This window comes from Vulpes vulpes, chromosome X, assembly GCF_048418805.1.
Source record: "Vulpes vulpes isolate BD-2025 chromosome X, VulVul3, whole genome shotgun sequence".
Lineage (NCBI taxonomy): Eukaryota > Metazoa > Chordata > Mammalia > Carnivora > Canidae > Vulpes > Vulpes vulpes.
This window is the reverse complement of record NC_132796.1, coordinates 52,373,348-52,400,366: the sequence shown is the minus strand read 5'-3', so window position 1 is coordinate 52,400,366 and position 27,019 is coordinate 52,373,348. Positions and strand designations below refer to the sequence as shown.

The 27,019-nt window shown below is 35.3% G+C and overlaps 1 protein-coding gene across 1 annotated transcript in view; it reads left to right on the top strand.

Moving 5' to 3' along the window:
• The window catches only part of TEX11 (testis expressed 11), a 319,132-nt gene that overhangs the window by 140,156 nt on the left and 151,957 nt on the right, over window positions 1-27,019 (top strand). The window contains exons 13-14 of the mRNA XM_072744060.1: window positions 9,183-9,334; window positions 11,863-11,948. Of these exons, the coding sequence (XP_072600161.1) occupies window positions 9,183-9,334; window positions 11,863-11,948 (238 nt within the window). The remainder of the gene's footprint in view (window positions 1-9,182; window positions 9,335-11,862; window positions 11,949-27,019) is intronic.

The following is a 27,019-nucleotide window of genomic DNA, read 5'->3' as shown; positions in this document are numbered from 1 at the left end:
AAATAAACAAATAAATAAAATCTTAAAAAATAATTCATTCCTTTCTATTGCTGAGTAGTAATTTGTTGTATGGATATACTGCAATTTGTTTATTCAGATTTTAGTTATTTCCAGTTTGGGTCTATTACAAATAAAGTTGCTATGAATATTCACTCACATACTTTTGTATGGACATATACCTTTTCTTGGTAAATGCCTAGAAGTGAAATGGCTGATTTGGATGGTACGTATATGTCTAACTTTTTAAAAAAACTGTCAGGTGTTTTTAAAAGTAGTTATAGCAATTTGTATTCCCACCAGCAATGTATGAAAAGCACCAGTCCCTCCACATCCCGGCCTTTTTAATCTTAGTAGGTACAGAATGATATCTTGCATTCTTGTAATAACTAATAATGTTGAACATCTTTTCATATGCTTGCCATTTGTGCATCTTTTTTTGTGAAGTGTCTGTTCAGATCTTTTGCCCATGTAAAAAATTGGGTTGTTTTCTTAATATTGACTTAGTTCTTTACTCTGTAAACAAGATCTCTTACTAGATATATGATTTCCAAATATTTTCTGCCAGTCTATGGTTTCGGTTAAGGGTCTGCCTTCAGCTCAGGTCATGATCCTAGGATCCTGGGATTGAGCCCCATGTTGGGTTTTCTGCTCAGCCAGGAGTCTGTTTCTCCCTCTTCCTTTGCTTGTGCGCTCTCTCTCTCTCTCCCTCTCTCTCTCTCTCTCAAATTAATAAGTAAAATCTTCACACAAAAAAAGAATAGAAGTTCTTAATTTGATGAAATCAAGCGTATCAGTTTTATCTTTTATGGAGGCTTTGGTGTCATATCAAAGAAATCTTTGCCTAACCTAGGCCACAAATAATTTATGTTTTTTGTTTGAAGTGTTTTGGGTTCTAGGTTTTGCATTTAGGTCTATGATCATTTGATTTAATTTTTGTATGTCTGTGCATTCTTGGAATAAATCCACTTAGTTATGATGCATTATACTTCTTATATATTGTTGAATTTGTATATGTGCTGCTGAAGCAAGCACTATATAATGTTGAATTTGATTTGGTAAAATTTTGTTTAGAATTTTTGCGTATATATTCATGACAGATACTGATTAATAGCTTTATTTTCTTATAATTTCTATATCTAATTTTTGTATTATGGTTAATGCTGGCCCCATAGAGTAAGTTGAGAAGTATAACCTCCCTTTCAATTTTCTGAAAGAGTTTATATTAAATTGACATTATTTCTTCCTTAAAGATTTGGTAGAATTAAACAGTGAAACTATTGGATCTGGAAGTTTCTTTGGTGGCAAGGCTTTTTACTACATACTCAGTTTCTCTAATATATACAGTGTTATTCATGTTACTGATTTCTTTTTGAGTGGGATTTGATAATTTGAGTCTTTGAGGAATTTATTTTATTGAACATGTCAAATATATTGCAGAAAGTTCTTTATAATATTCCCTTGTTAACCCTTTCAACATTTTAAAAAATCTGTAGTGATGTCAACTCTATTGTTCTTGACATTGGTAATTTGTACCTTCACATTTTTTTTTGATTAGTCTAGCTGGAGATTTATCAGTTTTACTGAACTTCCCAAAGAAACAGCTATTCATTTCATTGATTATTGCTTTGAAGTTTATTTCTTAATTATACTTACTTTAGGTTGTTTTATTTTATTTTTTAAAGGCTTTGTTTATTTATTCATGAGAGAGAGAGAGAGAGAGAGAGAGAGGCAGAGACACAGTCAGAGGGAGGAGCAGGCTCCATTCAGGGAGCCCGATGTGGGACTCGATCCCGGGTCTCCAGGATCACGCCCTGGGCTGAAGTTGGCACTAAACCGCTGAGCCACCCGGGGCTGCAAGGCTGTATTTTTAAAAAAGATTTTATTTATTTATTCATGGGAGACAAAGAGAGGCAGAGACATAGGCAGAGGGAGAAGCAGGCTCCTGGGTCATGCCCTGAGCCGAAGGCAGACGCTAAACCACTGAGTCACCCAGGTGTCCCACTTTAGGTTGATTTATTCTTGCTCTTAGGATTCTTTTAAGATAGAAGATGATATGACTGACTTGAGATCTTTTTTTGTTGTTGTTAAGAACTTACTACTGTTAATTTTCCATGAAGCATCACTTTTTAGCAGCACAAATTTTAAACGTTTTCATCTTCATTCAGTTCAAAATACATTCAGATTTCCCTTTTGATTTTCTTATTTAGTTCATGGGCTTTCTAGAAGTATGTTATCTAGTTTCCAAATATCTGAGCATTTTCCTAAAGATCTTTCTGTTATTGATCTCTAATTTAATTCCATGTGGCCAGAGAGCATACATTGTATAATTTGAGGTTTTTTTTAAGATACTGAGACTTGTATTATAGCCCACAATCAAATCTATTTTGATAAATGTTCAATGTGCACTTGAGAATCAGATATATTTTTCTGTTTTGGGGTGGATTTTTATGTACAAGGATAGCTGTAGATTAATCGTAGATGTTCTTTATTGAGTCGAGGAAGTGACCTTCTCACCTTTTTGAGATGATAGTTTTTTAAAATCATGAATTGGTGTTGAGTTTTCTAATGTAAGCCTTTAATGATAAAAAAAAAAAAAACTTCCCTCTCAGTGATGCTGTATCTGCCTCCCACAAATTTTGATACATTGTTTTCAGTTTTACTGGACTCTGCTTGTGGTATTGATTTCTATTTGATCCATGTTACCAGAGAAAACACTGTTTGTTTTTACTTCTTTTAAGTTTCTTAAGGTTTTTTTTTTCTTGGCTCAGAATGGTTTCAACATATATTCTGTGGACACTTGGAAAGATTGTGTTTTCTGCTGCTGTTTGATGAAGTCTGCTGTAAATTCAGTTAGGTCCTGAGAGTTGATAAGTATGTATCTTAGCTAGTTTTTTTCTATTTCTTTGAATTTTTGAGAGGGAGTGTTGAAGTCACCAACTGGTGGACTTGTTTATTTCTTCCTCTAGTTTTATCAGGATTTGCTTCTTGTGCTTTGTAGTTGGGTGTGTGTGTACAGGTTTTATATGTTCCGTTTTATTAGGAATAATCAGGGCTAACAAAGGCTCCAAAGCAAAAGCAATAAAAGTAAAGATAAAAGACACCAGGACCAGAGTCTGAAGGAAAGACACCAGAAACAAGCTTCCAAGAGTTCCTTCCCAATAGAGTTGCACAGGACATGCTTAATTCCTCTAGCAATGAGTGTGACAACTTGTGTGAACCATTATTTATCAGAGAGCTCATTAGAGACTAAGTCCCAAGGCTTTAAATGGGGATGCTCATGTAGGTACTCCTCCCTAGCACATACTAAGATTCCAGACACCCAGAAGGGAAGTAGATGGAATATAAACCACTTTGTTTGCATAGTCTAGGCCACTCTTATTATTAAGGGAAAATTTTATATCAGTGTGGGGAACTATTTACCAGTCAAGTGACCAGAGGTCAGCCAGGGACCAATTTTGCAAGCAGGCCTTTCTTTTTTTCTTTGTCTTTATTTAAATTCCAATTAATTAACATTCAGTGTAATATTACTTTCAGGTGTACAATTTAGTGTTTCAACACTCACATACAACACCTGGTACTCCAAGTACACTCTTTATTCACCATCACTTATTTCACCCATCTCCCCCACTTCCTCTGGTAACCATCAATTTGTTCTCTATACTAAGAATCTGTTTCTTGGTTTGCCTCTCTCTCTCCCTTTTTTCCCCCATGCTTGTTTTTTTTTTTTTTTTGCTTGTTTGTTTTATTTCTTAAATTCCACATATGAGTGAAATAATATGGTATCTTTCTCTATCTTATTTCACTTAGCATAATACTTTCCAGCTCCATCCATGTTGTTGCAAGTGGCAAGATTTCATTCTTTTTGACGGCTGAGTAATAATCCATTATATATATACACCACTTCTTCTTTATCCATTCATCAGTTGATGGACACTTGGGCTGTTTCTATAATTTGGCTATTGTATATAATGCTGCTATAAACAGCAGGGTGCATGTATCCCTTTGAATTCATATTTTTGTGCTCTTTGGGTAAATACCTAGTAGTGCACTTGCTGGATCCTAGGGTAGTTCTATTTTTAACTTTTGAGGCACCTCTAAACTGTTTGCCAGAGTGGCTGCACCAGTTTGCATTCCCACCAACAGTGTAAGATGGTTCCCCTTTCTCCACATCTTTGCCAACACCTGTTGTTTCTTGTACACAAGAAGGCCTTTCTAAGTATAGGCAATCTCAGCCTTGCTGTGTGTACTCGTTTCTGCACCCTGTGTCATTTACTACTGTATATATTCTTACTAAAACATAAAGGTATAACTAATGTTGTATACACTCTTAAGGCTATGAATTCTGTAAGTTAGCACTTCTAAATCCTTTTTAATATTTTTAACCCTATTTCAAGATTCTATATTTATGTATTTATCTACATTTTTATTTCATTACCCGAATTGCTATTTTTAGCCTCAAAAATCTTGTTTTGTATTTCTTTTCTTTTATTCTAATATAATAAATTTTATTTTTATCCTTCATTGTATTGTTTTCCTCCAACAATTGTTTCTTCTTTCAATTATATATTGGTAAAATACTCATTTTCCTTTACAGCTAATAGTTTAGTCACATAGCCTAAAAGAAACAAAGAAAGTAAAGAGCCATTGGCTTTCAGGAGGGGTTGTTGACGGGCCTGTTCTTTCCTTCAGATTCCTAAGGCTTGAGGGTTCCAGGGAAAAGGTAAAGAGAAAATCATGCCCAAGTAACAGATTCCTGAGAGCTCACACTAAGAGGTGAGGGCTATGGCTAAGGGCTGGTTCTTAGAGAAAAGGGAAACTTGCTGAAAGTGTGGATCTGATAGAGGCAACAGAGAGAGCCTGTATTTGCTGCCAGGATCAGAACCTACTTATACTGAGCTGTGAGTGCTCTGAGTGACCTGGTTGGGTGAGTGAAAGGACTTAAAGAAACATGGAAGGCCTGAGCCATCCTGTCTGCATCACTCTCTCTAGATGGAGAATTTGTAGATGGTGGCATATTCCTGGGAGCAGTTCATATGACTTTATTAGATACTAATTGTCAGCATTTATTTTTTTAAAATTTTTTAAAGCTTTTATTTATTTATTCACGACAGACAGAGAGAGAGAGGCAGAGACAGGCAGAGGGAGAGGGAGAGGAGCAGGCTTCATGCAGGGAGCCTGATGTGGGACTTGATCTGGTGTCTCCAGGATCACATCCCGGGCCAAAGGTGGCGCCAAACCGCTGGGCCACTGGGGCCGCCTGTCAGCATTTATTTTGACCACATCTTTACCATTTGTACAGATCTCTTATGGAAGGAAGAGGAATCAATTTAAATGATTTATAGTTAATTTTAATTAATGAAAACACTTAATAGGGGAGTTAATTTTCCTTTGAGTCACATCTATGACCATTGTTACTGTGACCTTAAATATCATTTTCACAGAAAGTCAGTAGAAAACAATGGGGAAAACTCTGGGGTAAACAGACTTGGATTCAAATTCTAAATGCTTTTTTTGGTTCTATCTTATACATTTTATGGCCTTTCTGAGCCTAAACTGCAAAATGAGTATGCTGCAGCACACTTTATGGTATTAATATAAAAATATAATAAGATAGTAGGTGCTTAGCACACTACTTAGCATAGATCCTATACCCAGTATTTGTAACCTTTCATTACTTTCATTAATAATTCTCCTTATGCTGGTATGAGAAGGTTTCCTGACCTCATCTTTCTAAGAGCAGTATCTTGTATCATGCCATTAAATATTCTGCATCCGTAATGTTTGAAGAAATTTTGGCTTTTCATTAGAAGAATGATTTTTATAGTTTTTAAGTCATTTTTCTCCTGAATTGATGACAGGAAAGGCCAAAATTGACAGCTGTATTTTCCTTTCTTATAGATTTATGTGTAAAGAAGAAATCTATGTTAAATGATTTATACCTATATAGTTGTCTTCTGATATTTGGACAGAATTTTTTTCTTTTTCCTCTTTCTTTTTAGGTGTGAAGAATACCAGGAGAAAAGGGATAATAAAAGTTTAAAAATCAAGCAGAACTTGAGGCAAAGGCTTCTGATTTAAGATGGGCTGGCAGAGTATCAAATTGGCAAAAACTAAAGTTTCATTATATTAGATAGAGGATGCTGGTGGGAATTTCAGTTTTTATATGCACCTCCTGACATTTCCAGGTTGACAGCTTCTTCAGCACCCAGTCTTTTGGAGAACAAATTGACAGGGTCAAAATTTAAAGTACTCATACTCAGCTGTTTTAATCCTTGGTATTTATATGTTACACTTCACATGTTTACAAGCATATTTGCTGAACATTGCTTGTAATAGTGAAACATTGAAAGCATCTTGAATATCATCAATAGAGGAATAGATAAGAAAAGGTATCTCTATACAATAAAATATTATGTGGGAATTAAAAAGGGTAAGGTAAATCTGTACATAATGAACTTTAAGACATGGTATTGAGAGGAAAAGAAGCAAAGTATGCCTAATATGTCATTTATATATATTTTAAAACTATGTTTCTATAAGTACAGACAGGCATATAAGTGTACCAGGAAAGGACTGAAAAGGATACTAATCTTAGAAGTGTCTACCTTTGAGAAAGAGACTGAGACTGGATAGGGGTCCACAGAAATGTAAGCTTTATCTTTACTATTTGCACCTTTTTATTTAGAAACTTTTTAACAGTTTTTTTAAAAAATCTGATTAAATACACATAATATTTATCATCTTAACTATTTTTAAGTGTGTGGTTCACTAGTGTTAAGTACATTCACGTTGTTTTGTAACCAGTCTCCAGAGCCCTTTTTTCATTTTGTAAAACTGAAACTCTGTGCCCACTGAATAACTCCTGAGTCCCCTTCCCCCCCAGTCCCATACACTAATCTACTTTCTGTCTCTATGAATGACTAGTATAGATACCCCATATTAGTGAAATTATACAGTATTTGTCTCTTTCTGACTGATGTATTTCACTTAACATAATGTTCTCAAAGTTCAACCATTTTGTAGCATGTGTCAGAATTTCCTCCCTTTTAAAGGCTGAATACTATTCCATTGTATGTATATACTATATTTCATTTATTTATTCATCTGTTGATGGAGACTTGGGCTACTTCCACTTTTTGGCTATTGTGAATAATAATATGAACATGGGTATACAAGTATTTCTTTGAGACCCTACTTCCAGTTATTTTGGGTTTATACCCAGAAATAGAATAATTGGATCCTATGGAAATTCTGTTTTAAATTTTTTAAAGGAATTGCTCAATTGTTTTTCATAATGGCTTATCACTTTACATTCCTACCAACAGTATATAAAGTTTCCAATTTTTTCACATCCTTGCCAATACTTGCTTTTTGTTTGTTTGTTTTTGATAGTAGCCATCCCAGTCGGTATAAGGTGGTATCTCATTGTGGTTTTGATTTGCATTTCCCTAATGATTTGTGATGTTGATTATCTTTTCATGTGATTATTGCCACTTGCGTATGTTTTTTGGAGAAATGTCTATTCAAGTTATTTGTCAGTTTTTAAATTAGGTTGTTTGCTTTTTTTGTTGAGTTTTAGGAGCTCTTTTATATTCTGGATATTAACCCTTTATCAGATATAATTTGCAAATATTTTCTCCATATTATTCCACAGGTAGCCTATTTCACTCTTTATATCTTTTAATACACAAAATTTTTTAATTTTAATGTAGTCCAATTTATCTAAATTATTGTTTTTTGCTTTTGTTACCTGTGATTTTGGTATCATATCCAAGAAATTATTACCAAACCCAGTGTTATGAAGATTTCCCCCTGTGTTGTTTTCTTCTAAAATTTTATACCTTAGTTCTTCTGTTTAGGTCATTTGATCCATTTTCAGTTTATTTTTGTATATGGTATAATAAAAACATCCGATTTCATTCTTTTGCATATGGATATCCATTTGTCCCAACACCATTTGTTGAAAAGACTGTTCTTTCCCCCACTGTATGGTCTTGGCACTCTTGTTGAAAATTATTTTATTATATATGAGATATTTTATTTCTGAACTCTGTTTTATTCCATTGGTGTATATGTCTGTCTTTATGCCAGTACCACACTGTTTTGATTACCTTTGTAGTAAATTTTGAAACCAGGAAGTCTTTCAGCTTTATTTGGAGTCCCTTGTAATTCCATATGAAGTTTAGGGAAGAGTTTTCCATTTCTGCAAAAAATGTTATTGGAGTTTTCATAGGGATTACATTTAACCTGTAGATTGCTTTGGTAGTTTTGGCTTCTGAAAAATATTAAGCCTTCCAATCCATGAATTATTTGCATTTTTAAAAAATCAGAATATACTGGTGTACTATTTGTATAATTAAGCATAAATAAAATTTTTAAAACAAGTTGTTGGGATAGAGAACTGGTAAATTTCTTTTTCCTCTTTCAATTTTGTTGAGATATAATTGACATTCAGCACTGTATAAGCTTAAGGTGTCTATCGTAATAACTTAAGGAGGTCAAAAGGTACAAACCTCTAGTTACAAGATAAATAAATACTGGGGATGTAATGTACACCATGACCATGGTCACAGCACTACTATATGATATATTTGAAAGTTACTAAGAGGATAGATCCTAAAAATTCTCATCACAAGGGACTAGTAAATTTCTAACATCAGTTCATGTGTCTTTACTGGATCTCATGTTCCAATTTTTATAAATTGGCATCAGTTCTTTTTTTAAAAAAAGGTTTTATTTATTTATTCATGAGAGACACAGAGAGAGGGCAGAGACATAGGCAGAGGGAGAAGCAGGCTCCATGCAGGGAGCCTGATGTGGGACTTGATCCCAGCTCTCCACAATCACGCCCTGAGCCAAAGGCAGAGGCTCAATCGTTGAGCCACCCAGATGTCCCAAACTGGCATCAGTTCTAAAGGAAAAAGCATAAATTAGATATTAAAAGAGAGATGATTATCTGACTATAGATGTTCATGACAAGAAAATGTGGCTTAATAAATTAAATAGAAATTGAATTAAATAATTTATTGTTAATAGGCTTATTTAGACATTTGGTGATATTATGTAAGCTCAGATATAGTTTTATCTTGCATGTTTTGCTCATTCTCAAATAAATTTTAAACCCATTGATCAAAAACCAGTTATTCCATTCATGCCATTTAAAATTGTGTCTCATTGAACAGAGAATCTGTTGGATTTTATTTCATGAAGATTATTTGTGAACATTTTAAGTCATCAGAAAATATTGGGAAAGCTTTACTGCTCTACATTGACATGCTTTTACAAAGAAAGGAAGAACTGCTTGCCAAGGAGAAGATTGAAGAAATCATTATAGGTCAGTAGGATTTCTACAGGTTTTAGAAAGGTGTTAATATGCATATAATTCTTAGATGTCACAGAAGTGGCAAAATTCTTAGATCAGTGGATCCCTTTTTCTCAACTCCTTTTTTTTCTCCCTAATAGCCATTAGCTGTAATACCTCATTGATCCAGATTCCACAAACTAGAATGAGAAACAGCAAAAATAGCAAAACATCAGCAAAAATGGACAAACCTCTGAGCTTAAATCTCTCTTGTAGTGAAAAATTGTGAGGTTAAAGGCCTAACTTCATGATTTCAGTGTGATCTCAAATAAGCTGTGTGCCTTCTGGCAAGTTAATAACGTCTCTGGATCTTGTTTTTTTCTAACTATAAAATAGAGGTTGTGAAATACATTCCTAGTTTTTAACTTCCTTTTTAGCCCCAGCATCCTTTTTGTCATGCAATCTTCTGTGAACCCTATCCTAAATAAAATAGATAATAGAGTTTCTCTGTTTAAGCAGAAATGTAGAGCCAAATTTCAGCATTCCCCTAACCCTCTGCCTCTCCATAGAACTCCAAACCCTGAAGAACACAGATAGGATGATCCCTTTCATAGAAAATTCTCACCCCAATACATCCTTCTAATTCTATACATATACAGATTTATAACAGAATTGATAGTCACTAAATGTTAATACTGGGCTTTATTCTGAGTTATGGCATTTTGGGTAACTTGTTGCCTTCTTTCTTTTTTTTAAGATTTTATTTTTTGAGAGCGAGAGAGAGTAAGAGCAGGAACATAGGGAGAGGGACAAGCAGACTCTATGCTGAGCATGAGCCTGACGTGGGGCTCAATCTCATGACCTCAAGACCATGACCTGAGCCAAAATCAAGTTGAATGCTCAACTCAGGCACTCCTTTCTTTATATTTTACCAGATTTCTCAAATAGGTATCATATTTTTATAAAAAGTCATTGATTTTTTTAAAAAGAAATCTTTGGATTTCTAGGAGCCTTTGAACTTTAGATTCTACAAACCATATTTTATTGGTAATATGGTCCCTACAGATCCTCACTAAGAATCCAATTATTTTTAGACCCAATTTTGATATGCTTGATTATCTGTCTTTCTAACCAGACCATTTTAATGGTAGCATATTAGAAAGAGAGAAAGGGTCTACAGGGAAAGACATAGATAATCTAACCACAAGGGAGGAGAAAACTATAAATTTTATAGAATAGTTTCAAATATTTTTAAAAATATAGCAATCTGTATGATATAATAGTTACTTACCAAAGGCATCACTGTGATAAAATAATACAATAAAATACAATAGTTGTTAGTGTTATTGACCTTGAATGGGCAAGCAAAGATTAAGTTGTGCTTCAGAAAACTAGAAAGTACATTTAGAAAAGCATAATTTAGGGGTACTAGGGTGGCTCAGTTGGTTAAGTGTATGTTGATTTTGGCTCAGGTCATGATGTTGGAGTGTGAGATCAAGCCCCATGTCAGGCTTCACATTCAATGAGGAGTCTACTTCTCTCTCTCTCTCTCTCTCTCTCTCTCTCTTTCTGCCCCTCCCCCTGCTCATGCTCTACTGCTCTCTCTCTGAAATAATATCTTTTAAAAAAGAAAAACATAATTTAAACACATAATTTTTACAAAAATTAAGAATTTAAATGAAATAATTTAGACTTTTAAAAGTAAAAATGTTTTATTTTTAATAAAAGTTAACTGTCAGCCAACCAGAAATGTGTTTATCCAGAATGACTAATTTTCTTAAGATTACAGTAGCCAGTTTTATCGTGATATCCAATTATAAACTTATGCTCTCAAAGTAATATTTTAAATAGGCACATTAAATATCATTTTACTCTCATGTGAATAATTTTATCTAAGCTATGGAACAACCTATGTTTGCTGACTGGGCTTTGGGGTCAGAGACTTTTAGTGTTCTTATCAAGACTTTTGTGGAAATTAGTAGTGCCAAAGGAGTAGAAGAGAGGGGATGTAGAATTCTATTGCAGTTTAAACTTTGCCTTAATGTGTGCTAATGTATTTGAACCCTGTGTCTAGACCAGAAACAATCAGACGTGAATTACAATTTAAAGTAATAAAATTTATGTGTAAACATGGTCTTAAAGTATTTTACAAAGGCTTTAAGGTGTAATTGGCCTTTCTTGTGAACTTGATCTGATCTTGTTAGTATATAATAATATAAACACTTCTTATTAACGATTTTTAGCATTACTGTCTGTTCATTCACAATAACATTAAAGCACCAGATGATGATCAAATTTGGAACATGGAAAATACATTAAAAAGAGGCTAACTGGCAAACTACCACAAATTGATAGGCGAATTACTGTGATTCTAGCAAACTCTGATTCTATTATATAATCAATTTTGCTAGTTAACCTAAAATTGATGATGAAAACCTGTCTGAATAAGATTTTGTTTGTAGCTATTACTTAAAGATTATAGGTTCTGAATATAGTTAGCACTCTTATTTAATGTAATAGATCTTGAGTTTTGTTTTTAGAGCCTCAGTTTTCATTTTCAGGTCAGCGAACAGGAAGACAACTGACAACCGAATTAGTGGTCTGTTTACACAACATTCTGTGGAAAAACGCTGCCAGAAGTTTTGAGGTTTGGGAAGAATCTATATTCTTTATCTTCTTTCTCTAGTCTAACAAATAAGTATGTTCACTATAAAAATCATAGATCATCAAATATTTTAATAATCTGCTTAGGTCCCATCTATGTATTAAATATAAATAATGCAGAATGTTAATGAGCATTGTATAGGAATTCATTTAAAACCACTAAAAACAAAAACAAAAAACAAACCACTAAGATTGGTTCATCCCCATTGGGAGCTTACAGTGTAGGGAAATGACATGTCTGATATTAAGATATAGGAAAATAATTCATTTTAACATGACAAAAAAGAAAGTCAGAGCTTTATTCCCTTTAAAAAACTATGATTTGAAGCACAGAGGATTTGTAGTGTAGTGAAAATACTTTGAATGATATTGTGATGGTGGATACTTGTCATTATTCCTTTGTGTAAGCCCATAGTATATACTACCCTAAGAGTGAACCCTAATGTAAACTACGGACTTTGGGTGATTATGATGTGTCCATGTAAGTCCATCAAATGCAGTAAGTCTACCACTTTGGTAGAGGATGTTGATAAGGTGGGAGGCTTAGTGTGTGTGGCATCAGGAGGTATATGGCCAGTCTCTGTACATTTCTCTCAGTTTTACTGTGAACCTAAAATTGCTCTTTAAAAAAAGTTGTACAATTAAAAAATGCCAAAAAGTGGTAATTTTTTTTCTCACAAAACAATCCAGATTTACTGTAGAAAAGTTTGAAACCTCAGATATTTTTTTTAGGAAGTAAAGAATAGGGGCACCTGGCTGGCTCATTTTGTAGAGCATGTGATTCTTGATCTCAGGATCATGAGTTCAAGCCCCATGTTGGGTGTATTGCTTACCTAAAAAAAAGTAAAGAATAGTTGAGAGCATAAACAGTAATTTCTCAGACATCAGTTGTAGCAACATTTTTCTAGATATGTCTCTTGAAGCAAGGGAAACAAAAGCAAAATTAAACCATTGGGACTGCATCAAAATAAAACGTTTCTACACAGCAAAGGAAAGGATCAACAAAACTAAAAGGCAACCAACTGAATGGGAGAAGATATTTGCAAATGACACATCTGATAAAGGGCTAGTCCAAATATATGAAGAACTGACACAACTCAACACCTCCCCCAAAATAATCCAATTAAAAAGTGGGTAGAAGACACGAACAGACATTTCTTCAAAGAAGACATCCAGATGGCCAACACATACATGAAAAGAGGCCCAGCATCACTCATCATTAGGGAAATACAAATCAAAACTACAATGAGATATCACCTCACTCCTGTCAGAATGGCTAAAATAAAAAAGACGAAAAGGAACAGGTGTTGGGGGGAACCCTGGGTGGCACAGCGGTTTGGCACCTGCCTTTGGCCCAGGGCGCGATCCTGGAGACCCGGGATCGAGTCCCACGTCGGGCTCCCGGTGCATGGAGCCTGCTTCTCCCTCTGCCTGTGTCTCTGCCTCTCTCTCTCTCTGTGTGACTATCATAAATAAAAAAAAAAAAAGAAAAAGAAAAAAAAGAACAGGTGTTGGTAAGGATGTGGAGAAAAAGGAACCCTCTTTCACTGTGGGAATGCAAATTGGTGCAGCTACTCTGGAAAACAGTATGGAAATTCCTCAAAAAGTTAACAGTAGAGGGCATCTGGGTGGCTCAATGGTTGAGCATCTGCCTTTGGCTCTGGCATCCTGGGATCGAGTCTCACATCAGGCTCCCTCCCCACAAGGAGTCTGCTTCTCCCTCTGCCTATGTCTCTGCCTCTCTCTTTGTATGTCTTTCATGAGTAAATAAATAAAATATTTTTTTAAAAAAAGTTAACAGTAGAACTGTCCTATGATGCAGTAATCATACTACTGGATGTCCCCCCCCAAAATATAAAAACACTAACTCAAAGGAATACACATATCCCTATGTTTATAGCAGCATTATTTATAATAGCCAAATTATGAAAGCAGTCCAAATGTCTACTGATAGATGAATGGATAAAGAAGATGTGGTATATATATATATATATATACAATGGAATATTACTCAGAAATAAAAATGAATGAAATTTTGCCATTTGCAATGGCATGAATGGAACTAGAGAGTATTATGCTAAGCAAAATTAGAGAAAGACAGATACCATATAATTTCACTCATGTGGAATTTAAGAAACAAAACAAATGAGCAAAGGAAAAAAAAAGAGAAATCAAGAAACAAACTCTTAACTATAGAGAACAAACTGATGATTGCCAAAAGGTAGGTGTGCGTGTCAGAGGGAATGGGTGAGTTGGTGATCGGAATGTAGGAGTGCATTTGTCTTGATGAGCACTGGGTCATGTATGGAATTGATGAAGCACTACATTGTGCACCTGAAACTAATATAACACTCTATACTAACTATACTGGAATTAAGGTAAAAACTTACTGTAAAAAATGGGATGTATGGTTTTAAAAAGTTGTGATGGATTTCTACTTCTAACCAAAATGTAACAGATCATATTTATGTGCTTGCCTGAACAACTAGTCCCCCCACTGCCAACCTCCCTCCAAAGAAAAGAAAAAAGACAAAATACATGAAAAAGTGTTTTTTGAGACACTGGACATCAGGCAATGGAGAGTGATCTTTGGGCAATGGTAAATAAACAAGGTGAGGACTTCAATGGTGCAGCTTACTCTCTTGAGTTTCCAGGCTGTAGCACAAGAAGAGGAACTGAAATGGATGCCAGCAGCCTTCCTAGTTTAAGGAGATGGAGTTGAGAGTCTAAGGAAACCAAAGCAGCTAGAGTTCACAGGATAGACCACCAGGAAGGAGAGCACAACTCAGAAAGAGACCTCTAGCAGTCAGAGAGTCCTCCTCCATTGTTTGGCCAAATACTAATTAGGACAATATGGGATGGAAGTACCTGGAGCCACGGGGGAATAGCCATCTAAAAATATTAGTGGGAACAGTGCCTGGCACTCACAACTGTCTGGGAATAGAGCCTGTTCGTATTAGCCAGACAGAAAAACTTCTAATTTATGGGGGCATTGGGTAAAGAACTCAGATTGATCTTGTCTGAATGGTGGAGGATAATTAGCCCTATACTGAGAATTGTTCCAGACCTACCTAAAATATCAAAAGTATGACCTAAAAGGATGGAATTGATCCCAATAAGCTTAAGTGCTTCTCAGAGTAGAGGTCAAGAATATTTATCAGAATATCAAACTATTCAGCACCCAACAAGGTAAAGTATACAATATTTGGTATCTAATAATAAATTACCAAGTATATAGTGAGGCAGGAAAATACTTTATAATGAAGAGAATGAGCAATCACTAGAATCTGACAAAGTTGGCATTAACTGAACATTAAAATACCTCATTTAATTTTATTCCATATATTTAAAAAGTTGAGACATAGATATAAAAGATCCAAATCAAATTCCTAGAGATGAAAACTAGGTCTAGGATAAAAAATATATTGGATAGTATTAACATCAAATTAGTAAGGTAATCATACTACTGGATATCTCCAGTAGTATTAGTAAAGGTAAAGATTAGTAAGTTTGAAGATACAGCAATAGAAGCCATCCAAAATAAACCACGTAGGGAAAAAAATTAAAATAGCATCACAAGCTATGAAAAGACATCAGGTAGCTCAATAGATGGGTAATTAGAATCCCCAAATGAGAGAGCATATATGAAGAAATAATGCTTGAAAGCTTTAACATTTAATTAATTTTTAACGGTATATTTAAGATGTTTAGCAAACCTCAAACATAAGAAACACAGGGCGGCCCGCGTGGCTCAGCAGTTTGGCGCCTGCCTTCAGCCCAGGGTGTGATCCTGGAGACCCGGGATCGAGTTCCACATCGGGCTCCCTGCATGGAGCCTGCTTCTCCTTCTGCCTGCGTCTCTGCCTCTCTCTCTGTGTCTCATTAATAAATAAATAAAATCTTAAAGAAAAAACATAAGAAACACAGATAAAACTAAACCATGGCACATAATAATCAAATTGCTCAAAACCAGTGATAACGAGAATATCTTAAAAGCAGCTGGAGAAAAATGACACGAATACATACAGAGGAGCAAATTAAGGATGACGTTGGATTTTTCAGGCAAGCAAGAACACAGTAGAGCAATATCTTTAATATAACAAAAAGTACCTGTAAATGTAGAATTCTATGCACAGCACAAATACCGTTTAAAAATGAAAGTAGTTGACAGAAATGCAAAATAGTATGGCTGCTATATAAAGCAGTATTGTGGTTCCTCATAAAAATTAAAATAGAATTACCATATGATCCAACAATTCCAATTCTGGGTATATATCCAGAAGAATTGAAAGCAGAATTTATAATTCAAAAAAAGGAGACAAAGTAATATTATGAAAAATATTTAATAATCTAAAAGAAGCAGAAAAAAGACGAAAAAGGGAACAAATTTAGGTAGAACAAATGGAAAACAAATAAGTAGGAAAATGATAGATTGAAATCTCAGCATATACAAAAATAACATTAAATTAAAATTATCTCAACTCTTCAGTAAAAAAACAGACATTGTCAAAATAGGTTAAAAAGTGAGACTCAACTTTTGACTGCTAAAAAGAAACACAGTTTAAATATGAAGATACAAATAGGTTACAAGTAAAAGAATGGGAAAAAACAGAGACATTATTCTAAAATTTATGTATAAAAGCAGAGGAATGAAAATAGCTAAAAATAATTCTGAGAAAAAGGAATAGAAAGGGAGGAATTACTCTATCTGATTTCAAGACTTATTATATAGCTATGGTAATCTTGACTGTGGTATTGTCAGAGAAACACATAGATCATTGGAACTCAGTGGAGAACACCAAAATAATCCCATAGGAATGTGCTCAACTTATTTTCAATAATATGCAAAAGGATTCAATGGAGGAAGAATGATATTCTCAATTAATAGTGTGTAATGGCACATCCACAAGCAAAAAAATTAATCTTGATCTAAATCTTATACTTTATACAATAATTAACTCAAAGAAGAATCAATAACAAGAGTTAAACTGGAAAATTCACAAATATGTAGAAATTAAAGAACATACTCTTGAACAACCAGTGGGTGAAAGAAGAAATCAAAAGGGGTGGGTAAGGTGAGGTAAACCAGGCAACAGGCTTTTAACTGAGGCTTACTGGAGGGATGGAGGGTGGGACAGTGGATTAAATAGGTGATAGGTATTATGTAGGGCACTTGTGATGAACACTGGGTGTTGTATGTAAGTAATGAATCACTAAATTCTACACCTGAAACTAATGTTACACTGCATGTTAACTAGCTGGAATTTAATTAAGAACTTGGAAATGGAAACATAAGATACCAAAATGCAAACAGATGCAACAAAAGTAGTTCTAAAAGGGAAGCGTATAGCGTGACAAATGCTTCAATAAACAATCTAGTACACTTATCTTGATGAGCACTGAGTAATTTATGGAATTGTTGAATCATATTAAACATGTGAAACTAATATAACACTTTAGGGAAACTACACTGGAATTAAATGAAAAGAAATAAAAATATAAAAAAAAGTAACCTGACTTTATACCTTATGGAACTAGAAAAAATATAACTAAGCCAAAGATAGCAGAGAACGGAAATAATAAAAAGCGGAACAGAAATAAATGAAATAGAGATTAAAAAACAGAAAATTTCAACAAAAATGAGAGTTGGTTTTTTGAAAAGATAAAATTGCAAATGTTTTAGTGAGATTAACCAAGAAAAAGATAGTGGGAAAAAAAAGCAGACTCAAATAAATAAAATTGGAAATGAAAGGGGAGACATTACAACTGATACCACATAAATACAAAGGATTGTAAGAAATTATAGTGAAAAATTATGTGACAAGTTGGATAATTTAGAAGAAATGGACAAATTTCTAGAAATATACAACCTACCTAGACTGAATCTTGAACAAACAGAAAATGTAAACAGATGAGTCAGGACATTGAATCAGTAACCAAAAATCTCCCAATAAAATAATGTCCAGGACCAAATGATTTCATTCGTAAATTCTACAAAACATTTGAAGGAGAATTAATGCTAATTGTTCTCAAACTCAAACTCATTCCAGACACTTCCAAACTAATTTTACATGGCCAACATTGCCCTAATACCAAAGCGAGACAAGGACACTATAAGAAAAAGTAACCACAGGCCAGTAATCCTGATGAACAAAATCCTCAACACAATACTAGCAAACTGGATTCAACAGCATATTAAAAGGATCTTATACAATGTCCAAGTAGGATTTTTCCCTGGAATGCAGGGAAGGTTAAACATATGTAAATCAGTAAATATGATATACCACATTGAATAGAATGAAGGATAAAAATCATATATGATAATCTCAGTATATGCAGAAAAAAACATTTAACAATATTTAACATCCTTAAAAAATATTCAACATTCTTTTTTTTTTTAAATTAATTTTTATTGGTGTTCAATTTACCAACATACAGAAAAACACCCAGTGCTCATCCCGTCAAGTGTCCACCTCAGTGCCCGTCACCCATTCCCCTCCAACACCCGCCCTCCTCCCCTTCCACCACCCCTAGTTCTTTCCCAGAGTTAGGAGTCTTTATGTTCTGTCTCCCTTCCTGATATTTCCCAACATTTCTTTTCCCTTCCTTTATATTCCCTTTCACTATTATTCATATTCCCCAAATGAATGAGAACATACACTGTTTGTCCTTCTCCGATTGACTTATTTCACTCAGCATAATACCCTCCAGTTCCATCCACGTTGATCAACATTCTTTTATGATGAAAACTCTCAACAAATTAGGTATAAATGGAATGTACCTCAACATAATAAACGTCATACCTGACAAGCCCACTGCTAACCTCATACTCAAGGGTGAAAAACTGAAAACTTCATCAAAGATCAGGAACAAGACAAGGATGTTCATTCTTACCACTTCTATTCAACATAGTACTGAAGGTCCTACCCAGATCATTAGGCAAGAAAAAGAAAAGGCATCTAAATTGGAAAGGAAGAAGTAAAAATAAAAATATTCTACAAGGCTAGAAAATGAGGGAAAAGAAAGAAAATCAGTTGGAAAAGAGAATTCTGAAGTAATTTTAAATCTGTTAGTAAAGAAATACAGGCCCTCTAAAAAAAGAGGGACGCCTGGGTGGCTCAGGGGTTGAGTGTTTGCCTTCGGCTCAGGGCATGATCCCACGGTCCTGGGATCGAGTCCTGCATCGGGCTCCCTGCAAGGAGCCTGTTTCTCCCTCTGCCTATGTCTTTGCCTCTGTCTGTATCTCTCATGAATAAATAAATAAAATATTAAAAAGGATAAAATAAAAAAAGAAAAGAATACCATTGTATTTTGCAGCACCTGATTTTATGGAGCAAAACAAGACATTTTGATATAGGAATACATTATGAAATGATCACCACAATGAAGCTAATTAACATATTCACCTCAAATAGTTAATTTGAGGTGGTGAAAACACTTAAGATTCATTTTCTTAGTAAATTTCAAGTATATAACACATTATTATAGATACCATGCAGTAACTTAGTTCTCTATAAATTACTCATTTAATAATTGAAAGTTTGTATCCCTTGACCAACATATCCTCAATTCCCCCAACTCCCAAACCCTGATAATCACCATCCTACTTTGTTTCTATGAGTTGACTTTGTTATATTCCACGTGTAAGTGACATCATGCAGTATTTGTCTTTCTCTGACTGCCTTATTTCACTGAGCATAATGTATTTTAGATTCATCTGTGTTGTCACAAATGACAGATTTTCCTATAGATCTATTATTTTTATTTCTTTATTTGCTAATATTTTAAGATTTTTGTTTTATTTTTTCTTTTCTTTTTTGTCTTTTCACATATATATATTATATATATATATTTTTTTATTGGAGTTCAATTTGCCAAAATATAGCATAACTCCCAGTGCTCATCCCATCAAATGCCCTCCCTCAGTGCCCGTCATCCAGTCACCCCCACCCCACCCCCGGCCTCCTCCCTTTCTACCACCCCTAGTGCGTTTCCCAGAGTTAGGAGTTTCTCATGTTCTGTCTCCCTCTCTGATATTTCCCACTCATTTTTTCTCCTTTCTCCTTTATTCCCTTTCACTATTTTTTATATTCCCCAAATGAATGAGATCATATAATGTTTGTCCTTTTCCGATTGACTTATTTCACTCAGCATAATACCCTCCCATTCCATCCATGTTAAAGCAAATGGTGGGTATTTGTCGTTTCTAATGGCTGAGTAATATTCCATTGTATACATAAACCACATCATCTTTATCCATTCATCTTTCGATGGACACCGAGGCTCCTTCCACAGTTTAGCTATTGTGGACATTGCTGCTGTAAACATCGGGGTGCAGGTGTCCCAGCGTTTCACTGCATCTGTATCTTTGGGGTAAATACCCAGCAGTGCAATTGCTGGGTCGTAGGGCAGATCTATTTTTAACTCCTTGAGGAACCTCCACACAGTTTTCCAGAGTGGCTGTACCAGTTCACATTCCCACCAACAGTGCAAGAGTGTTCCCCTTTCTCCACATCCTCTCCAACATTTGTTTCCTGCCTTGTTAATTTTCCCCATTCTCACTGGTGTGAGGTGGTATCTCATTGTGGTTTTGATTTGTATTTCCCTGATGGCAAGTGATGCAGAGCATTTTCTCATGTGCTTGTTGGCCATGTCTATGTCTTCCTCTGTGAGATTTCTGTTCATGTCTTTTGCCCATTTCATGATTGGATTGTTTGTTTCTTTGCTGTTGAGCTTAATAAGTTCTTTATAGATCTTGGATACTAGCCCTTTATCTGATATGTCATTTGCAAATATCTTCTCCCATTCTGTAAGCTGTCTTTTAGTTTTGTTGGCTGTTTCTTTTGCTGTGCAAAAAAGCTTCTTGTCTTGATTAAGTCCCAATAGTTTATTTTTGCTCTAGTTTCTCTTGCCTTCATGGATGTATCTTGCAAGAAGTTGCTGTGGCCAAGTTCAAAAAGGGTGTTGCCTGTGTTCTCCTCTAGGATTTTGATGGAATCTTGTCTCACATTAAGATCTTTCATCCATTTTGAGTTTATCTTTGTGTCTGGTGTGTCTAGTTTCATTCTTCTTTATGTGGATGTCCAATTTTCCCAGCACCATTTTTTGAAGAGACTGTCCTTTTTCCAGTGGATAGTCATTCCTGCTTTGTCGAATATTAGTTGACCATAGAGTTGAGGGCACATTTCTGGTTTCTCTATTCTGTTCCATTGATCTATCTGTCTGTTTTTGTGCCAGTACCACACTGTTTTAATGATCACAGCATTGTAGTACAGCTTGAAATCCAGCATTGTGATGCCCCTGGCTTTACTTTTCCTTTCAATATTGCCCTGGCTATTTGGGGTCTTTTCTGATTCCACACAAATCTTAAGATGATTTGTTCCAACTCTGTGAAGAAAGTCCATGGTATTTTGATAGGGATTGCATTGAATGTGTACATTGCCCTGGGTAGCACTGACATTTTCACAATATTAATTCTGCCAATCCATGAGCATGGAATATTTTTCCATCTCTTTGTGTCTTCCTCAATTTCTTTCAGAAATCTTCTGTAGTTTTTAGGGTATAGATCCTTTACCTCTTTGGTGAGGTTTATTCCTAGGTATTTTAGGCTTTTGGATGTAATTTTAAATGGGATTGACTCCTTAATTTCTCTTTCTTCAGTTTCATTGTTAGTGTATAGAAATGCCACTGATTTCTGGGCATTGATTTTCGTATCCTGCCACACTGCCAAATTGCTGTATGAGTTCTAGCAATCTTGGGGTGGAGTCTTTTGGGTTTTCTCTGTACAGTATCATGTCATCTGCAAAGAGGGAGAGTTTGACTTCTTCTTTGCCAATTTGAATGCCTTTTATTTCCTTTTGTTGCCTGATTGCTGAGGCTAGGACTTCTAGTACTATGTTGAATAGCAGTGGTGAGAGTGGACGTCCCTGTCATGTTCCTGATCTTAGGGGAAAGGCTCCCAGTGTTTCCCCATTGAGAATGATATTTGCCGTGGGATTTTCATAGATGGCTTTTAAGGTGCTGAGGAATGTTCCCTCTATCCCTCCACTCTGAAGAGTTTTGATCAGGAATGGATGCTGTATTTTGGCAAATGCTTTCTCTGCATCTATTGAGAGTATCATATGGTTCTTGTTTTTTCCGTTGTTGATGTGATCTATCACACTGATTGTTTTACGATTGTGGAACCAGCCTTGAATCCCAGTGATAAATCCCACTTGGTCATGGTGAATAATTTTCTTAATGTACTGTTGGATCCTATTAGCTAGTATCTTGTTGAGAATTGTTGCATCTGTGTTCATCAGGGATATTGGTCTATAATTCTTCTTTTTGGTGGGGTCTTCATCTGGTTTTGGAATTACGGTGATGCTGGCCTCATAGAACGAGTTTGGAAGTATTCCATCCCTTTCTATCCTTCAGAACAGCTTTAGTAGAACAGGTATTGTTTCTTCTTTAAACATTTGATAGAATTCCCCTGGGAAGCCATCTGGCCCTGGACTTCTGTGTCTTGGGAGGTTTTTGATGTCTGCTTCAATTTCCTCCCTGGTTATTGGCCTGTTCAGGTTTTCTATTTCTTCCTGTACCAGTGTTGGTAGTTTGTGGTTTTCCAAAAATGCATCCATCTCTTTTTTTTTAAAGATTTATTTATTTATTTATAATAGATATGGGGGGAGGGGAGCAGAGACATAGGAGAAGGGAGAAGCAGGTTCCATGCTGGGAGCCCGTCGTGGGACTCGATCCCGGGACTCCAGGATTGCGCCCCGGGCCAAAGGCAGGCGCCAAACCACTGAGCCACCCAGGGATCCCCTGCATCCATTTCTTATAGATTAACTAATTTATTGGTGTATGGCTGCTCATAATATGTTTTTAAAATCGTTTGTATTTCCTTGGAATTGGTTGTGATCTCTCTTCTTTCATTCGTGATTTTATTAATTTGAGTCTTCTCGGTTCTTTTTAATAAGGCCGGCTAATGATTTTCTATCTTGTTAATCTTTTGAAGAACGAACTCTTGGTTTTGTTGATCTGTTCTACAGTTCTTCTGGTCTCTATTTCATTGAGTTCTACTCAAATCTTTATTAACTATCTTCTTCTCCTTGGTGTAGGTTTTATTTGCTGTTGTTTCTCCAGTTCCTTTAAGTACAAGGTTAGCTAGTATATTTGAATTTTTTCCAATTTTTTGAGGGAGGCTTGTATTGTGAATTGTGATGTATTTCCTTCTTAGGACCACTTTTGCTGTATCCCAAAGATGTTGAATGGTTGTTTCTTCATTCTCATTAGTTTCCATGAATCTTTTTAATTCTTCTCTAATTTCCTGGTTGGCCCTTTCATCTTTTAGGAGGATGCTGTTTAACCTCCACGTGTTTGAGTTTATTCCGAATTTCCTCTTGTGATTGAGTTTTACTTTCAAAGCATTGTGGTCTGAAAATATGCAGGGGATAATCTCAATCTTTTGGTTTTGGTTGAGACTTGATTTGTGACCCAGTATGTGGTCTATTCTGGAGAAAGTTCCATGTGCACTTGAGAAGATGTGTATTCAGTTGTGTTCGGATGTAAAGTTTGTAAATATATATGAAATCCATCTGGTCAAGTGTTATCGTTTAAGGCCGTTGTTTCTTTGGTGATGTTCTGCTTAGAAAATCTGTCATGTGCAGAAAGTGCTGTGTTGAAGTCTCCTACTATTAGTGTATTATTATCTAAGTATATCTTTACTTTGGTTATTAATTGATTGATATATTTGGCAGCTCCCACATTAGGGGCATAAATATTCATGATTGTTAGGTCTTCTTGTTGGATAGACCCTTTAAGTATGATATAGTGTCCCTCTTAATCTCTTACTACAGTCTTTGGGATAAACTTTAATTTATCTGATAGGAGGATTGCTACCCCAGCTTTCTTTTGAGGACCATTTGAATGGAAAATGGTTCTCCAACCTTTGATTTTCAAGCTGTTCATTTCCTCATGTCAAGAGACATGAGTCTCTTGTAGACAGCCAATAGATGATTCTTGCTTTTTTATCCAGTTTGAACCCCTGTGTCTTTTGATGAGATCATTTAGCCCATTCATGTTCAGAGTGACTATTGAAAGATATGAATTTAGTGTCATCATAATACCTATTCAGTCCCTGTTTTTGTGGATCATTTCTTTGGACTTCCTCTTTCTTAACAGGGTCCCTCTTAATATTTCTTGCAGAGCTGGTTTGGTGGTCACATATTCTTTCAGTTTCTGCCTATCTTGGAAGCTCTTTATCTCTCCTTCTATTCTGGATGAGAGCATTGCTGGATAAAGTATTGGCTGCATGTTCTTCTCATTTAGGACCCTGAATATATCCTGTCAGCCCTTTCTGGCCTGCCAGGTCTTTATGGAGAGGTCTGCTGTTAATCTGATATTTCTCCCCATATAAGTTACGAATCTCTTGTCTCTCACTACTCTAAGGATTTTCTCTTTATCTTTGGAATTCGCAAGTTTCACTATTAAATGTCGAGATGTTAAATTGTTTTTATTATTTTGGAGGGGACCGCTCTATCTCTTGGATCTGAATGCCTGTTTCCCTCCCCAAATTAGGGAAGTTCTCAGCTATGATTTGTTCAAATATGCTTTCTGGCCCTCTGTCCTTCTCAGCCTTTCCTGGAACCCCAATTATACGTAGATTGTTCTTCTGAACCTGTCATTTATTTCCCTTAACCTTTCCTCATGGTCTCTTAATTGTTTTTCTCTTTTTTTCTCAGCTTCCTTCCTTGCCATCAACTTATCTTCTATGTCACTCACTCTTTTTTCCACCTCATTAACCCTCATCATTAGGACCTCCAGTTTGGATTGCATCTCATTTAATTGATTTTTAATTTTGGCCTGATTAGATCTAAATTCTGCAGTCATGAAGTCTCTAGAATCCTTTATGCTTTTTTATAAAGCCACCAGTAGCTTTATAATTGTGCTTCTGAATTGACTTTCTGACATTAAATTGTAATCCAAATTCTGTAACTCTGTGGGAGAGAATACTGTTTCTGATTCTTTCTTTTGTGGTGAATTCTTCCTTCTAGTCATTTTGCTCAGTGCAGACTGGATGTATGAGCAGGCTAAGTCAAGAATATCAACCACATAAAAAAAAAAAAAAAAAAAAAAAAGAATATCAACCACAACCTAAGTAAATTTCACCCGAGATGATTCTTGTTAGAAGCGAAAACCCTTCTCTCCATAGCATTCTGGCTGTTCTCTCTTTAATTCTTAGGTCGAATTCGTAGGTGTTCAGGATGTTTTGAAAATTATCTAGGTAAGTTGGTGGGACCAGGTGAGTGAGTACCCCTACTCTTCACCATCTTGCCCCCCATCTTGCAGAATATTTTTAAACTCCCACTTTCAACACCGGAGAAAAATATAATCTTGACCCTAAATAGTCATGGGCAATGTTGAACCTACAGAGCACAGGTTTGTTTTTTGTTTTTTTTTTTTTTTTAGTGAAGAGTGTGTTTTATTCCATTTACACCCAAATGACTTCTGTTCTTCACTTAAAATGTGAAGCTTCTTTTAGAGGGTACAAGGGACTCATCTACCTTACCTTGGTGTGCATGAGCAATCTGAGTTTTCTTAGCTTAAAAAAGTTTTTGTGTTTTAAAATATTTATTCATGAGAAACAGGGTCCCACAGAGAGAGGCAGAGACATAGACAGAGGGAAAAGCAGGCTCCTCGTAGGAGCCTGATGTGGGACTTGATCCCTGGACCAGGATCACGGCCTGAGCCAAAGACAGACACTTAACCACTGAGCCACCCAGGTGTTCAGTTTAGAAAAAATTACCCAGGTTATCTCTATCAGATTTTTCCTAACAGTGTCTTAGCATTGAAAATATGTTAGTGCCTCAAAAGTAAAAAAAAAATTGTACTCAAACACAGTGGCACTTTATCATAATCGTGAAAAACTTGGAAATCAATGAAATATCCAACATTAAGAAAATCATTGTATATTAACTTAATTGGATGTTATATATCCCTTACATTGAAAACTGTGAGGACTCCATAGTAATATAGATTAACATTTACCAAATAAAGTCAGATGGAAAGAATGGAACATGAAACTCCAATATAAGCTATGATTGTAACTATATACAAATATAAAAGGACAAAGTTAAAATGGGATGCAGAAAAATGAAAATAGCTATATTAGCATGGTAAATTATGAATTTATTCTAAAAATTTTTATCATTGTTTTAATAACTAAAATTGTATTTTGAGTTTTCTGGGGTTGTTCACCACCCCTCAGACTTTTCATCCCACATGCAGATGTTGTATGGAATACTACTCAGCCATCAAGAAATGAAATCTCGCCATTTGCAATGATGTGGATGGAACTAGAGGATATTATGCTAAGAGAAATAAGTTAATCAGTGAAAGAGAATTATAATATGATCTTACTTATATGTGGAATTTAAGAAACAAAACAGAGATGGGATGCCTGGGTGGCTTAGTAGTTTAGTGCCTGCCTTTGGCCCGGGGCGTGATCATGGAGTCCCAGGATTGAGTCCCACAGCAAGCTCCCTGCATGGAGCCTGCTTCTCCCTCTGCCAATGTCTCTGCCTCTCTCTCTCTGTGTCTCACGAATAAATAAATAATCTTTTTAACAAAAGAAACAAAACAGAGGATCATATAGGAAGAGGAGAAAAGATAAAACAAGATGAAATCAGAGAGGGAAACAAAGCATAAGAGACTCTTAATCATAGGAATCAAACTGAGGGTCCCTGGAGGAGTAGTGGGTAGGGTATTGGGGTAACTGAGTGATGAATGTTAAGGAGGACACCTGATGTAATGAGCACTGGGTATTAGGTAAGACTGATGAATCACTGACCTCTACCTCTGAAATTAATAATACATTATATGTTAATTAATTGAATTTAAATAAAAATTTAAAAATTTATTGAAGTATAATCAACACAATTTTAAGTGTACAATGTAATGATTAGGTATATGTATACGTTTTGAGTCCTAACTATTTATTTATTTAACATATTCATCAAATTTTTTTTTTACTGAGAACACTTAAGTTCTGTTCTCTTAGCAAAATTCAGTTAT